The sequence below is a fragment of the Trypanosoma brucei genome, assembly GCF_000002445.2.
Source record: "Trypanosoma brucei brucei TREU927 chromosome 11 chr11_scaffold01 genomic scaffold, whole genome shotgun sequence".
Classification (NCBI taxonomy): domain Eukaryota; phylum Euglenozoa; class Kinetoplastea; order Trypanosomatida; family Trypanosomatidae; genus Trypanosoma; species Trypanosoma brucei.
This window is the reverse complement of record NT_165288.1, coordinates 1877691-1893844: the sequence shown is the minus strand read 5'-3', so window position 1 is coordinate 1893844 and position 16154 is coordinate 1877691. Positions and strand designations below refer to the sequence as shown.

General features: G+C 50.9%; 6 protein-coding genes across 6 annotated transcripts, besides 2 other annotated features; all 6 read left to right on the top strand.

Annotated features, from left to right (window-relative positions):
• Nucleotides 1-157: 157 nt before the first annotated feature.
• Nucleotides 158-2503, top strand: Tb11.02.4620 (hypothetical protein, conserved; the record flags this gene model as incomplete). The annotated part of the gene is made up of 1 exon (XM_823659.1): nucleotides 158-2503. The coding sequence occupies one exon, from the start codon at nucleotides 158-160 to the stop codon at nucleotides 2501-2503; it is 2346 nt and encodes a 781-aa protein (XP_828752.1).
• Nucleotides 2504-3027: 524 nt separating this feature from the next.
• On the top strand, nucleotides 3028-4710 carry Tb11.02.4610 (chromatin binding protein, putative; the record flags this gene model as incomplete). Its single annotated transcript, XM_823658.1, has 1 exon — nucleotides 3028-4710. The coding sequence occupies one exon, from the start codon at nucleotides 3028-3030 to the stop codon at nucleotides 4708-4710; it is 1683 nt and encodes a 560-aa protein (XP_828751.1).
• Nucleotides 4711-5205: 495 nt separating this feature from the next.
• On the top strand, nucleotides 5206-7185 carry Tb11.02.4600 (hypothetical protein, conserved; the record flags this gene model as incomplete). The annotated part of the gene is made up of 1 exon (XM_823657.1): nucleotides 5206-7185. The coding sequence occupies one exon, from the start codon at nucleotides 5206-5208 to the stop codon at nucleotides 7183-7185; it is 1980 nt and encodes a 659-aa protein (XP_828750.1).
• A 490-nt stretch (nucleotides 7186-7675) lies between these two features.
• On the top strand, nucleotides 7676-9310 carry Tb11.02.4590 (hypothetical protein, conserved; the record flags this gene model as incomplete). Its single annotated transcript, XM_823656.1, has 1 exon — nucleotides 7676-9310. One exon carries the CDS (start codon nucleotides 7676-7678, stop codon nucleotides 9308-9310), a length of 1635 nt encoding a protein of 544 aa, XP_828749.1.
• Nucleotides 9311-10057: 747 nt separating this feature from the next.
• On the top strand, nucleotides 10058-11785 carry Tb11.02.4580 (DNA ligase, putative; the record flags this gene model as incomplete). The annotated part of the gene is made up of 1 exon (XM_823655.1): nucleotides 10058-11785. The coding sequence occupies one exon, from the start codon at nucleotides 10058-10060 to the stop codon at nucleotides 11783-11785; it is 1728 nt and encodes a 575-aa protein (XP_828748.1).
• Nucleotides 11786-12333: 548 nt separating this feature from the next.
• On the top strand, nucleotides 12334-14385 carry Tb11.02.4570 (pumilio-repeat RNA-binding protein; the record flags this gene model as incomplete). Its single annotated transcript, XM_823654.1, has 1 exon — nucleotides 12334-14385. One exon carries the CDS (start codon nucleotides 12334-12336, stop codon nucleotides 14383-14385), a length of 2052 nt encoding a protein of 683 aa, XP_828747.1.
• A 692-nt stretch (nucleotides 14386-15077) lies between these two features.
• Nucleotides 15078-15103: a microsatellite.
• Nucleotides 15104-15665: 562 nt separating this feature from the next.
• Nucleotides 15666-15706: a microsatellite.
• Between the last annotated feature and the right edge of the window lie 448 nt (nucleotides 15707-16154).

Genomic DNA, 16154 nt, shown 5'->3' with positions numbered 1-16154 from the left:
CGGAAAGTCGTTCTTGATCACACATCTAAAGTTATCATTCCTTTCATGTTGCGAACGTTGTGTGTAAATGAGCGCGTGAATCCCTTCCCGAGTCCATCCAAATAACTGTTCTTTAATTCTTCCGCTATCATTTTGTACTCTTCAACAGCTAGTGTCGATGGTCAAGAAGCGTGAGCCCACGTCGCGGGTCACGAGCAGAGTACACAAGACGCCCTCACCATCACCCAGAGCCGTCGATGATTCAGGTAAACAAAAGCCAGACCTGTCCACCACGCCGCCACCGTCTCCTGGGGAGGGAGGCAACGGCGATGAAGTGTTGACAAGCTCTCAGACAAACGCCACGGATCTGCGGGATGAGTTGATATGGAGCGATAGGGAGAGCGATGATGAAGTGTTTCTCTTTCCTGACGCCCAGGAGTTGGTTGAACCACAAGGGGGTCCCGACTGTGATGTTATTCGCATCGGCGCAACTCAGAAGTTGGATGAGTCGGATAGTAGCGAAGATGAAGCCACACTCAATCGTGTAGGCGACATTCCTCTTGAGTGGTATAAAGACGAAGCCCACTACGGGTATGACGTTGAAGGTCGCAAGTTGATGAAGAGTGAACGGTCGGCGTTGGAACGTTTGTTGGAAGCAACAGATGACCCGAACGCTATGCGCACCATTTACGACGCCCTGCACGATGAGAAAAAGGTACTGAGCAACGCAGACCTACAAATGATATTTAACCTCCAACGGAATCGTACGCCCAATCCGAACTACAACATGTACGAGGACGTTGCGGTCGACACGGTTGAATTTGATCCACTCAACCACCCACTGGCTCGAAGCGCCGGACCGTCGAAGAGGAAGTTCCTTCCGTCCGATCGTGATATGAAAACTATTGCCAAGATGGTACGTCGCATGATGAAGGAAGACAAAGAGAAGGAGAACAAACCCAAAGATGAAACAGAAAGTGAAACAACAATACTTTGGGATGATGGGAAAGTGGTTATGGACACGCACACTCACTTCAAATATCATAACCGCGTTCCGAAACCCAAAGCCGCACCACCTGGTACATATGAAAGTTACCGGCCGCCGCCTGAGTACCTCCCAAGTGAGAGGGCGAAGGAACGCTTTGCCCGGCTGCGCGCAATTGACAAGAAAGAGCACTTCCTTCCGCGCGCCTTTGATGCCCTACGGCATGTGCCCTTTTATAATCACACTATACAAGATCGGTACCAGCGATGTCTCGATCTTGCGTTCTTTCCGCGAGCGCAACGTACTCGACTTGTGGTGGATCCCTCCAAGTTACTGCCTGAGCTTCCAGACCCAAGGGATCTTCGGCCATATCCCGAGAGGTTGTCCTTCCAGTATAAAGGCCATACCGCGACGGTGCGCAGCGTTGCAGTCAACCCTAACGGCCAATATCTGGCAACTGCCTGCGATGACCATTTAGTGCGTGTCTATGAGGTAATGACTGGGCGACTGATGAAGCGATACGATATGGGTGCACCTGTGCAGCAAGTAGAGTTCTGTCCCGTAAAGACACTAAATATATTGGCAGTGGCAGTGGAATACAGTCTCGTGTTTATTGTACCGAGGTTTGCTGCACACGAACTGGTAAATGAGAATACACTACGACACCTTCGGGCCCCTGGCACCGCGGTTAACAATACCGAGGTTGAACAAGTTGTTGGTGGTGAAGTGTCTCTTGGGGGTGGTGGCATCACTCAGGCAGCACTTGACAAGGATGAGACGGCCCATTCTATCCTACAAGACCTGCACGATGTGGAGGAACGAGACAAACGTGCCGAATTTTTCGACGCCTCAGCAAAGGAACGCCGCGCTGGCATTGTTTTGAAGATTGCCCTGCATGCGAAGGTGAAGCGCTTTACCTTCCACGCCCGTGGTGACTACCTCTGTGCCCTGTGTCCGAAGGACCACGTCAAGTACCGTCAAACTGTGATGCTACAATTATCTAAACGAAAGGTTTTCTGCCCATTTCGCAAGTTCTCTGAGGTGGTTACAGACTGCAAGTTCCATCCACGTGAGCCGCTCTTCTTCCTTTCGACAACAAACTCTGTGCGAATGTACAATCTTCTCGCGCACAAATTGCAACGCAGATACAAGGCGCCGGGAGGCATCACTACGTGCCTTTCTATCCACACTGAAGGTGATAACTTCTTAGTTGGCGATACGACGAGCCACACGCAATGGTATGATTGCGACTTCTCGGACAAGCCTTACAAGCGCATGCGATCGCACAAGGGCGTCGTCAACGCAGTGGCTTTCCACACGAATACAAATGCCTATCCGTTGTTTGCATCGGGTGCGGCAGATGGGCAGGTGCATGTGTTCCACGGCATGGTATACGATGATTACAATAAGAACGCACTTCTGGTTCCGGTAAAGATTCTGAAGCATCGCAGGGCTGTCTACTCCGTCGCCTGGCATCCAACGCTTCCATGGATATTCACCTCAACCGAAGATGGTGTTGTATCAGCATGGACGGAATAAACTGTATGAAGCATCAGTGATTGGACGAATATGAGGGGGGAATATAGGGGTTCATAGCTCTCACGGCGGAGGAGTATAAAAGTCGCAGTATAGTTGGAGGCCGGCTGAATAATCAAATAGTGACCAAATGAAGCTCACGTTAATTAACTGGTACGCGTGATGAAGGATACGAGGCACCACCAGTGCAGAAGGGTCCTCTCGAAGCGGGACGTCGAGGGATATGTCCTTGTGCAACCTGCATCCGGATGTCATGCACGCGCACGCGCCTATCTTATTTTTTTTAAAAAAAGGTAACAAGAAAATGCATGTCGGTATGCATATCGCGAATAAACGTAAATTCTGTGCTCGTACCTCTGGGTAACAGTTCATTATGCGGATGAACGGTAGAGTTTGCACAATCGCAATCAGTATTGTTATATTCATTCGCATCACGATATACTGTTCATCATCTACTTCCCCCACTGCACACACACACTAGTTTACCTCAGGCCTCTGCATTAACAAATCAACACATATATAAAAGAATGGAAGAACGCGTTTCTTGTGTCACAGAAAATACACCGGAACCCACCGAAGCAGCAACCAGTACTGTCATTGCCGTCTGCGGATGCGGTAACGACGGAAGGTTGGGCATTGGCATCAGCGATACGCAGTACAAGGTCGTTCTAATTCCTTTTTTCCTGGGAAGTGCTGACAGCGATGGTCGACCATTGGGAAACATCCGAACGGTACGTGTCGGTGGTTATCACAATTTTGTCATCACGACTGAGGGAGTGTACGGCTGGGGTCTCAACGAGAATGGACAGCTTGGCATGGGCCGCGGCTCGCCGGCGTGCGTGTCAGTCCCCACACGCATCCCCTTCTTCGATGGAAAGAATACAAAGGATATCGTTTGTGGCGCATATCACACTTTTGCATGGACGGAAGATGGTTTGTATGCCTGCGGCAAAAATGAGGATGGCCAGCTGGGTTTGCCATGTGATGATGGCCTTTTTTCTTTTACCCTCGTGTTATCTGCCCTTCAGGTGAATGGTGATGCCAGCAACACCGCTGACCAATGCGGCGGTCGTGAGGATGCTGCTGGTGCTTATGATTTATTAAAAAGGGGTCAGCTAACTCACGTTAGCTGTGGCACTCACCACACGCTGCTGGCCCTGCGCGACGCAACGCTGGCAACTGGCGAAGCTGATGATAGTGTTGCACAGCATCGTAGCCACCCCTTGCTTGTTCTGGCCGCTGGAAAGGGGGATTTTGGTGAGCTTGGCTATGATGGTGATATGTGGTCCATTTTGCAGGCAAAAGCCAAGACGATGCAATCTGCTTTGCAAAATGCGGCGCGCAAAACCCAGGGGGTGGATCCTATGGAAACAGAAGCATCTGCTTGTATTGATGATAAGGAAAGGCAGTGGAAACCAAAGAAGCAGAGGCGGGCTGCGTTTTCGTCAGAGAGGTTCCAACCTGTTGGACTTCCGGTCTTACTTGAATGTTTGAGCACCCAAGCGGGCACAGGCTCCCTCGAGGTGGTTGATCTCCAAGCAATGCATCTGCATTCCGCCGTAACCGTGAGGTGCAAGTCCGCACCGGGAGATGGCAGTTGTGACACAGACCACGTTCGGACCTTTCATTGGGGTTGCTACTACTGCAACGAGGTGGAGGATGACGCCTCATCAGTTCCACGTGAGGAGGCTGAAGCCGTCACCCTTCACGCAGGGAACGAGATAATGTTCCGCTACCATAAAGCTCCGCAACTGCTAACGGAGATCGAAGTTATGGGTAGTGGTTTGATTGGTTTGGGTGAGGAAGACTCATTTTCAAAAACATGGGTGCCACTACCATTACCATCGGATGCCGAACCTGTGAACTGTGTTCATAATATTGTGGGGCGGGAGCATTTTCTCATTCAACTGGACAATACTACGGTAGTTGGGTTCGGTGATAACATGCATGGCCAGCTAGGTGCAGGGAAGACGAAAGATTCCTTAATTCTTCCCACCGTCATCCTCCGCACCGGGAGCGTGCTGATGTGCCCTGCCGGAGTTTCCGGTGTGGACCTAACGGTCAGGTGGAAAGTTGAGCGAGTTAATGACACCCTTTGTGGGGTGAGGCATTCTCTCTTTGTTTTGGAGGTTAGCTCCTTTATCGTTAACACGTTTGCCAACGGGCCGTGGCGGAAGTGGAAAAATGTCGACCCCGCAACACTTTGTTAGAGTTGCAAGAGGCCTAAGAAAGCATAATACATATACCTGTGAGTGTTTAACGCGGCGAAAAATATCTCGGGTTATCGGTTTGGACTCACCTTGTCCCACTACAGAAAAGAAGCGTAGCTTACCATGTCCCTTCCCTGCACCCATCTTTTCTTGCTTCCACTTACCGCTTTTGTTCATCTGTTTTCTATCGTTTGCAACAACATGAGGGGTGAAAGGGGCGAGGGATACTTTGTTTTCCTCACCACGAACTATTTAGTTTACCCCTGGTTAGCAGCGGCGGATCAGTGTTGTGGGAACGTGAGTAGGGGTCCTCCAACTCTTCGAGGAAGTGAGTTCGCGTTTTTGAGCACAAGGGTAAGCGTTGCAAACTACCACATGAGTTGCGGCTGCTAAAATACATAGATCACGATCGCACTCCCGGAACTGACGATAAGTTACACCACTGAGCCCTTGACTCACTTTATCACACACACGAAAAAGCACATCTCGGTTGAAATGCTGTGCCACTTCTTTGCACAGTCCATCAGATGCCTCAGAGCTGGTCTTGCGGTGCCGCCCTTCCGTACCCCGGTGGAAAGGCGGTGGTGCAGCAATACTGACAACTCCTCCACGATTGACACAGTTCATCCCGCACTCGTGTGTGAGTTACAAGAGATTTTGGACCGCATACCAGACGGGACGTGGATGTCCGTCGGGTCTCTGTACAACGACTTGTCTCTCGAGAGCCGTCGTCAGCACGTGCGTCCCCACAAGACACTGGCAGCCGCACTATCAAAGGCAAAAGGACTTGGTATTTGCCTGGATAGAAGTGGTCTCCGGTTTTACAAAGGCACTCCGCCACAGGAAACTGAAACGCCAGAAAGGAAAGAGGAAGAGGTAAAAAGCAACAGCAGCAAGGTTCCCCCTCCAGATATCGAAGGAGGTTATTTCGTGCAACCAGCAGGCCGGTTGGTGGTGGAGGGGGTGAACGAAATCCAGCCTGTGGACTTTTATTATGACGTTGGCCTAAGGAAGTACCCACCACCACCCCCGGACTTCAATGTGACGACGTCTACACTGCCTGTCCCGAAGGCAACGGGAAGTGGGGCGGTTCTTGCCTTAAGCAGCTTCGTCACTCATATTCCTCCATTCTTTGTTCCACTGGACGACGTGCTTGGGCAAATGCCAGGCTACACGGAAGAGCACATTGAGATGTACTTCAAGCACCGTGCCTCCGAGGTGGTGTCTGTACATGGGCGCAAGTATATCAGGCTTTACGGAGGGTACGCTAAGTTCCCACTTGATGGATGTGAAGTGGCGGAGGAGCGGTTTGCCGCATACAAACCAGATCCAAAGTTTCTGCAGCCGTTCATTACCGCCTTCGGTGGGGTTACGGGGCGGTGGATGCCACTCCGCATCCTCCTCGAGCGCACTGGGTATGAAGTGGTGTCTTTACTACCCTTCAAGGGGCCAGCTGCCATCATTTATTTTGCGCAGATGCAACATGTGTTTGCATTTGCCGTCGATCGCGATGGCGGTTCGGTGCTGTTACGCCCACCAGGGTACGATTCCCTTGAGTGCGAAACAACGCCAACTCCCAAAAGCTGCAACTATATTCTACGTCTTGTGCCGCAGGAAGGACAGGTAGATATCAGCCACATTGAGAAGTCTATACCTGCTTCTGTCAGGGAAGAGGTAGAGCTCTACTATGGTTCACTCATGAAGTTCTTTAGTTTCCACGCCGCTGTGTTTTCTCTTAGCGCGAACGGTGATGTGGTGATGCGGCGGCGCTTCAAAGACCGCCTCGACAAGGAGCATTTGTCACTGGAGGAGCAGCTCGAAATCGCTATACAGGAAAGGAATAAAAAGAAGATTCGTTCCCTGAGGCGTCGTATCGCATTTCGAAATGACCCAGCTAATCCCTTTCATGACCCCGACAACCTAGCGCGTGAGCTCCACCGCTACCTGCCCAAGAAGGGTCACGTTCCACTCAAAACGTTTTTAAAGAAGAGTGTCCCCGAGGAACTACTAAATTACCTGCCGCGGAGGTTTTGGAGCTTCTTCAATAACTATCCACAATATTTCCAGCACTTTGAATACCAGATTGCGGGGCAGTGGTGCGTGAGCCGCCCAGGGCAACCGCTTCCTCGGGGTGTCATCCGCCAGGACTTCTCCGAAGAAGACTTGGTGCGTCTTATAGCAGAATACCTGCAACAGCGTGGCCCGAAGGCATGCTCAAACATAATCCTGCATCTTCCTCGCGGAGCCCAAGAAGCGGTGCGGAAGAGATATGGTGGATTATTTTACCTTGTACAGAGTTTCCCGCGCTACTTCAATGTTGTGCTTCCCGCCACCACGGGTAACGTGAGGAGCATGGCAATGGTTCACCTTGTGGAATTGCCTGGTTCTGATTTCGACGCGACCAAAAAGCAATATAACAGCTGCGATGACACTGTTTTGGGCGATGAGGAGGAGGATGGAGACGAAGACGACTAGGGTGTAGTGTCGTGTGCGTTTGTGTTTGTGCTTGTGTGTAGATGTGGATGTGGATGCGCACTGTAATTGGTACCTGCACAGTGCCGTCACTGTCGTTTGCATATACGTGCCGAGTAAACAGTATAAATTCGGAGTGGCGTAGGACCGTTTTCCCTCCAGTGGTCCATTCTCTTTCTCTACGGTACACTCGTATCGTCCACTTGACTAAAGTTTGAATAAATATGTGGTAGGCCCTCACTGTAGCCCATGCTTCCCCCATGTCTTTTCTCGTTTCCATTATCAGAGCGCCCGTGGTTAACTCTAGAGACGAGCCGACTAAAGAGGTTGAAGAGTCCCTCAACATAAGGAGCTGTTCTTCCAATAAGGGAGCAAGGGTGGTATCGAATAAATTTGACCCCCAAAACTCTAATTCCGAAACACTTGAGTGTAAGCGGGAAAACGCCGCACTGATAACGCCATAGAAGAAAGGAAGACCAGAGACGTACCCCGCATGAAGATCGACCTCTCTCACCGGAATATAAATAAGTTCGATTCATCGGCATTCTGTTCCGAGGATGAGAAAGAAATTCTTTGCTCTATTGAACAACTGGACCTATCCCACAACAACATTCCGTCCCTTGGTAGTCTCCACTCACTTACAGCCCTAACGGTGTTGGATGTTTCGCACAACAACCTAATGTCGTTGCGGCCAGTGCCGACAACACTGCGACAACTGGACGCATCATTTAACGCGCTTCGCGATCTCGACGGAGTGGCGCAGCTCCCACGGCTAGAGGTGCTCGTCGTCACAAACAATCACGTGACCAGCCTCCTGGGGTTACCACCTACGTTGCTTACTCTGGATGTGTCCGCTAATATGCTAAGCTCCTTTACGGGCGTGGAAAAATGTACTAATTTGAGGGAGGTACAGGCTCGGCATAATGTCGTTCGATCGGCAGAGGGCCTCGTTTCTCTTAGGGGGCTTCGCTCACTGAAGACGTTGGCCTTAGCAGGAAACCCCGTTGCAAGCAGCCGCCGCCACTTCTTGGCTGTTCAAGCGGTTTTGCCACCGAGTATAGCGACCATCGACTTTCCGTCAACGGCGGCAGTATTGGTTTCTACATCTCACTCGGATACGCCACCTCTGAGGGATGCAACACATCTCCCAGGGCATTCCACAGACGCCCATGATGCTACGGCTTTCAAAAGCTCATCTTCCTCCACAGCAGAAACCGAAGTATCAGAGGAGGGGAATAGGGAAAAACGCGTTTCCAGCCATAAGGAAGAAGGATGGGAATGCAGTAAGGAGGTGTTGGCATATACTATGCACACGCAGAGTGCACTTGAGGAAGTTAATAACTTGGGATGCAGAACTGCTTACACCAGTGTTGATGTTTCACAGGACACTAGCGATGGCCGCACCTCACCGCAGCCTATCCACTCGGACCCCACTCAATCTGTCGCAGAGTGTTACGAAGAGGACCCAATGGAATATGTGTTGAGGCACTTGCAGTCAGAGCTCCGTTGCTGCCAGATGACATGTGAGTCATACGAGAAGGCGAATGGCGAACTTCATCGACGTGTTCAAGCTCTGGAGCACACAAACGGGAAACTAGCTGATGAGAACGCAGCACTTTTGGAAAGGCTGCAGAAGATGCAACGCACCCTCGATTGTGTCTTATCTCCGCCGCCGGGGCGGAACAATTTTGCAGGAACCTTTGATGGCACAAGAGGTGTGGGTGAGCACGGCACCGTGCCATCTCTTTCCTCGCATGAGCATACATCTGGCATATTCAATGAGAGGGCAGGAGCTACGCGAGATGCTGTAGCGCATGCCAAACTTAATGGCAGTCCTAGCCGAAGTGGAAAAACAGCTGTTGGAGTAGCCTCCACAAAGAAGGCGGAGACGCGCCAGGGTGCCCGCTCACTGGCTAAGCTTCTGATGGCTGTTGTTCCTCAACCGAAAGCAGGCACCGGCCCATCACAACATTGCAGTGTTGTTGATCGTAGTACCAATAATAATAAAAGCATCAACAACAGCTCGCACTGCTACTCAAGTACACAGTCTCCATTTGCAAGTGATGCATCTTGCCTGACGAAAAGCATGAATGTATCCGCGTCCGGCGACGCGGATTTCGAAAACTGATGAAGCGGTGGGCGATATTCTATATAATATGGTCTTTTGTCTCTCTCCACTCCCTCCGCGTACAGAAGGAGCGAAAAGGATGTAGCAATGCCACAAGCAGCTGCTGCGAGTTGGTGTTCGGTCGTTGTTGTTTTTTTTGCCTTTCTTGCCTTCAGTGACGGTGGCGGGAACTCTCTGCTCGTAAGTCCCGGCATGCTACAAGGGGAAGGAGTGGTGTGACCATACTTCCTTTTCATCACGCACACTCACTGAATGCAAAACACACATGTTGCTGGTGTGCAGGGGCTAGGGCGAATATGTCGTCAACTTACGATACGTGCGGGTGTGTGGTTGCCGGTTCTGATTGTAACGGGTGTCCATCATAACGGCTTGAGTGCGGTGAGTGAAACTATCGGCTGGTGGAGAAATAATTTGGTGGGAGCAGGGATATGCGCTTCCGCTCTTTATTTTATTTTATTTTTGTGGTCGTTTTCCTCCACTGGGTTGGGCGAGTAGGCGCCACGTAGGCAATAAACGGCATCTTGTAGCATACGGCGTGTACTCGCTTATTTTCCTTGGGAAAGACGCTAAGTTGTGTCCATAACATTCGTCTTTGCTCTTTGTTTAAAAACTTCACCGGCCAAGAGGGTGCAGAGGCAGAAGCTCCAGCAGTAGGGCAAATAGTCCGTCTCTGCATTCGCGAGGCCAGCGTAGGACTCAGGCAAGTTGGAAACGGCTCTGGGAAAAGGAGAGGCTCCAGCAGGGTAAATGTTCCGTCTTGTAAGACCCCGGCGTGGTTTGCCCTTCGAGCCCATGGCATTATCAACCTTTGATGTATTCGAGCGTGCGGCCACTGCAGCCTCGCCGTCTGGTAGCAGCCCTCAAGGACCTCCGTATTTCGTCTCACCAAAGCATGATGGGGTTCGGATTGTATCGTACGTGCCTCCCCAAGCCGAGTCAACAAAGTCGACGTGCTTCTCGCGCTTTGGTCGCCCCATTTATGGGGTGACGTGGATTGAAGAAGAACTGCGGCTTCTTCGGTGGCTTAGTGGTGACCCGCGACTGGTCCTCGATGGTGAGCTTTACATCCACCGCTCACACAACCCGCGCACTGCGTCCAGCGGTGCTACCCAGACGGGGTTCCTTGCGGTCTCAGCTCTGGTCCACCGTCTCCGGTCCGCAAAGTCCGCTTGTTCTTCGGAAGATGAAGTGCTCAGGTATGTGGCATCACTCCCCATCATGTGTGTATTTGATATTGTTTCGCTTCAACCCAACGAGAGGGTGAAACTCGGAGGCGACAAGAGTGGTAGGGGAATCCCACGGATAGAGAAGGAACGGTTGGCTATCTTGCGCGGGGTCATGGAGGCCAACCACATCTCCGACCTGGAAATGGTTCGTGTTATTCCCAATCACTCCGTTTTCTCGCAACGCCTTAAGGCACTGCATTTTCTTGCCAGCCTTCTGGAGCGGGCACGGGCTTCCTCAACCCTTTTCCCTGAACGGATGTCTAGCGCAGTGGAAGAATGCAGTGGTGCGGAGCCTGTACGCGAACCTGTGCCTGCTTACCAGGGTATCGGCGGCAAGTATGTGAAGCTCGTTCCTTACACACTGATTACCTCGCTTGAAGAGGTCCGAACTGTGTATCTTGACAAATACCTCTCAACTGGCTACGAGGGTGCTGTGGTTCGTAGTGCATCAAACGTGTATGAAATCAGGGAGAAGGAAAAGAAGGTACTTCAAGGCCTGCTGGATCCCTTGATTACTTCCTTGAAACCTTCCCTGTTTGCTCTACATAGTAGGAATGAGTCGAGGCGGAATGGAGCGCGTGTCACGGGGGGCACACGGCTCCTTCGCGTGCACTCCGAAGGCGAGTGCGTGGTCACCTGCGACGCTCCGGGTGCAACTGAAACCGACACTTCCGATGGAAATAAAAATGGAGCCGGGAGCGATGAAGCTGCTGATCACAGGGAAATTGTGGAGAAGGTGCTTCGGCGAGCCAAAACGAATGGCCGCCGCAGTCCAACTGCAGCAAAACTCCTTCCGTTTGCGGACAAGGAGTACGCCATCTTGAGGCCCCTTCTCAAACCCCCCACAGCAGACGCACGGTCGCGGAGTTTTTTGCGTATACCCGTCTCCTCACTTCATGAAAGCCTTGGCGTTTCGGCGCCGAGAACCCCGCAGGGGAGGGCTGCAATGAAGGGTAACAACAGCGACACTGTCATCTTCTATGGGGTTCAGTGCCTTAGCGACACGGGACGTGTATTCAATGTTTCCCTGCCAAAAATGAATGCTGAGAACCAGCAAGCTCTCTTGCGACATCTGCTGGATGTTACTGGCGGCCGCAAGGGTGGCGGAACTCCGGCATCGGGGCGTACTAATAAACGGTCGTTGACAGGTTTGTACGCGACTGTAAAATACCAGTCGCTTACAGAGTACGGCGTTCCACGGTTTGGCCAGGTGAAGGGAATACGGGGTGGCAAGGGGTGGTTCGTGTGATGGTTTAGCGCGCTCATGCGCACATGCACACGTGTACGTGTTTAAATAAAGGTGTTTGTTTCATAGATTATTCTATGGCTTCTGTCTTCATTCTTCGGTGGTGCCACGCACGATCGGCTCCCCTTCTGGAATACATGGTCTGTAGAGGACCAAACTATTTTCTGAGGGAGAATGTAATATGGAAGTAAGCACTAGTTTGCGTTTCAGCGACGCTTTTACTCTTCCCTTTGTTGGGTCTGGGCGTTACTTCATGTACCCCTTCCTTTTCGATGTTTGCGTTTAATATTAAAGTGCCTTATCCGAGGCGACTGCGGTTGGACCCCGCATATCCTCTTTTATTTTTAAACCTGGCACAGTGAGCATTTGTACCATTTACCATCAACACTGATTTGGTGATTCCCCAACCCGCCGATCCACCTCCGTCTATTTTCCCCTTTTGGGTTGCAATCCGTTCGTTGCATTGTTTCTTTACTTCCCCTTCATGGCTTCACGCACTTCTCCCCATCCCCTCTATACAAACATGCACAAATATCGAAGGTGAAATCGCGATGGGCAAGAAGGGAACGCTACAGCGCTCACAGCAGCGGCAGGTGCGTCACACACGTGAGAATCGCGAGCGAAAGTCAATAGTTGCGAAAGCCGTGCGGCGGGGCGACTTTGCCGCCACCACCGAACGACTTGTGAAACGCACAACACCGCAAAGGGCTGCCGTGTCGGAGGAAAAGAAGGCGCTGCTCATTGCCCAATTCGCTCAGGCTTGTAGGCTTCCTGCTGCATGCGATGATCTTTGCTCACTTTTACTCTGCGAGACCAGCGCGGGAGAAGAGCAGGCCGGAGTATCGCGCAAGCGACCGCGAGATGACGGGAAACTCGACGAAGAAACCTTGAGCCACATTTTAGATGTGTTTATTTCCCTTGATCGCCAGGCGGCTACAACAGACGAGGATGAAGGTGAAGAACCGCTCACACTTCTTGAGGATCTTGTACAAGACGAGTGCGGTGGTCGTGTGGTGTGTGCTCTGTTGAACGCGTTGGGCGCTCCAAGCTGCGATGAAAAGAGGAAGTTGATGGTACTTGATGTTGTGATGCGTCTGTTCGAAGAAAATGAGGCCCTCCACGAGCATTACGTTGCATGCAAGGTGATGAGTTCGTTGGTGCTGAATGGAGACCACGAAATTCAGCGAAGGGCTTTGCACGTTTTGTGCCAAGGGGCCGAGACACTAGACTTGATACAAGTGAAACTCCGCAACCGCCACACAGCCGTTACCATCCGTCGGCTCATCGAGCGCTTTCCAACCGAAACGGTAAGTTGGCTTAAGGATGCCTTGGGCCTCGTCGAAACCAGCGGCGGGGGTGGGAAAAAGAAGCAGGGGAAGACGAATGAGCATAAGGATGGGAAACAGGATGTGCTGCTTTACCTTGCCAATGACCCCGTAGCTTCACCAGTCATGCGAACTTTCATCCTTCATTGTCCCAGCCGCGCCGCCGTCCTAAGAGGCATTGACGTTGCGGCGCTGCTTGGTAGCAAACGAGGGTGCAAGTTTCTGCAGGAGATTCTATCGCATGACTTGACAGAGCTCGCGTCTAACGAGGCTGCGGAGATATTTAATGTTGTGTTATCGGCTTGTGAAGCAAACATTGTGGAAATGTGCAGCTCGGGTGATGCCAACTTCGTGGTTCAGGCCGCTATTTCCCTTATCCCACACACCGGACAAAAGGAAGCGGTGACAAATTTTAAACACCTTCTGCAATTGTTGGGCCCACAGTTATCCTCATTGGTGGACCATCCCATTTCTGTGCACGTAGTTGTTTGCGTCGTCGTGACGGCCAATTCACTACCCAACAAGGCTATAGTTGAGGAGGTTGCAGCGATGCTCGTCAAACGAAGTAATGTGGGGGACTTGTTAAGTGATGCACGAGGAAGTTTGGTCGTGCGGAAGCTTCTACCACTATGCAAAGTTAAGGAGTCTAAAGTAGGAGAATTACTCGTCAGTGCCATCGAACGCGACATCACAGCCTTGATGTATGACTCCATTGGAAATGTGATGGTTCAAGAATATATTAAAGTGTTTGGGGCGGAGAAAATTGCCCGTAGCCTAATTAAGGCCGATGAGCTGCTACGTATGTGCCAGCATGTCTACGCCTCCCATGTTGTGGTGTGTCTGTTTGACCATGTGGGAGCCTCCACGCACACGGCTCTTTGCAACGCTCTCCGGGCACACGTCGTGACACTCACTAGGCACAACAATGGACGATTTGTAGTGGAGAAGGCCATCCCCGCTAGTCGCGACATCTGCGATGTGTTGCTTCGTAACTTCGTCTCGCTTGCATGTGAAAAAGGCTCTCAGCATGTCTTGTGTACGCTAATGGCCAGTTTGGATCAGCAAGGCAAGGGTCGTGTGGTGGAACTTGTGCTTTCTGGTCTGGCTCAAATGGCGACGCAGCAGAGCAGCTCCATTGTCTTACAAAAGCTCCTGCAGATGGATGACTTGCTGCTGCAAAAAGTGAGAGAGAAACTGAAGCAGGACCCGCGGCTTCGAAACAACCTCGCACAAAATTTTTATGGAAAGTTCGTTGTGCAGATAAGTGAATCCACATGAAGCGCCCCGTGAAGGGTAGACGCAAGAAAGAGGTGGGAAGGAGGAAGCGATTAACGTAAGGATATGAATTACCGAAGGTCTGAGGGAAAGAAAGGGTTTTTAAGGATAAGCATGCACGGTAACAGAACGCTAAAAGCCGTTCAACGCGAGAGGGCGGAACGCGACAAGGTGCGACGGAGTCCCATTTGTTGACCCACCAAGAGTGCTGCTAAAAATATCGCTTATGTTGACCATTCTTTCCGATGATCTATTTGCTATAGCTACTTTTTTTTTTTTTTAGACGCCGTACTTACGGTCTGAAGCAAGCGCGGGTAGTGAAACTGCTTGGTGCCGCTTCAGTACATCACCACCTATGATAGGCACACTGAGCAAATGAGAAAAGCGACGGAGATGTTAGCGCTGTGGAAACTGAGGAAGTGCTTAAACTTTATTTCCCCTAGCGCCAGCAGCTTAAGCAACATCTGTTTTGCGGAAACCTTTCATCACTGTTAACCGCACCGTTGGTACTAAAAATAACATTCTGCGCGGCTACGGACTTTGACGAAGGACAAGTTAGCCACTCCAGGCATAGGCAAAGAGGGGTTGTAAAGGTGAATTCCCCTAAGGAAGCCGCATGCAAGGAAAAGGTCATCCCTTGCTTTGCTTTTTTTTTTACATCAATCCTTCATGTGGATTTTTTATGGATGAGGGAAATATATATATATATATACACATATATCACCGCCAGCGGCTGATGCGTCGTGTGGGTCGTTGGTCAATCCACCAATGAGTTACAACTTTCCGGTCGAAACAGAGAGTTTAAACGTTCAGAAAAGCGACGGCTTGCTTACGCCACCTGCGGCCCCGCGGGTCATTAAAGAAATTGGGCGATGATCTGGTAAATGTTTCATTGGGGCAACAGGTTGTATGGTGGACAAAAGCTTTTACTTCTGCTGAAGAAAAAAAAAAAGATGCACCGGTTCCACAAGGAGTCACCAATACTTTTTGATTGGTCGAGGACGTGGAATGTGGACTCTCAAGGCGGAGCCGGCAACCACACCGAACGCACTCGATAGCAGAGGTGTAGCGACTGATCGTAAAGATCTCTAAGGCCTCAGCTGTGACGAGTTCGGGAAAACGGCAGTGGGAAATTTTTTATCCACACACTCAAGAGCTCTCAAACAAAACCGAGTGTGTCTTGAAATTATGGAATGGGTGCCGCATGGGCGGATGTTTGATCCTAAAACGTCCCAAAATTCTGTTCCGTCCCCAGTGACACGTTGAGGTCGACCCCCCAAAAAAATAGTAATAATAATAATAATAATAGTAATAATAATAACAAAAAGGCCCAAGAGGGTTGTTTGGTCGTTTGCGCGTTTCGTAGCCACTCACCCGGTGCAACTTGTCCAACAACGGCTGTTGCGTCGTGCGTTCGGCCGCGCCGCAATGATGAATTCCGACAAAACAAAGGTAATTTCATAGAGTAGACGTGTGAGGCGTGGGGGATCGGAGCCATTCGTACAAATATTGTTGTGGCGCATCAACCTTTTGCGCTAGAAGCGAGTGGTCGAATTTTTCTCCGCCCACGAGGGGCTCCAATAGGGATGCCTAAAACGCGGGGTCAACTTTGTCGATTTTATCTCCCGCAGTTTGGGCGTGTGGGGTCACATCCCCCCTTCCAGCTGCATGGAATCCCCGGTAATTTGGGGCCTTTCCTTTTCATTATTTGTTTTGTTATTTATGTGGAAGTTGAGGGTGCAAAGATGCCTGGCCCCAAAGTATGCATATTC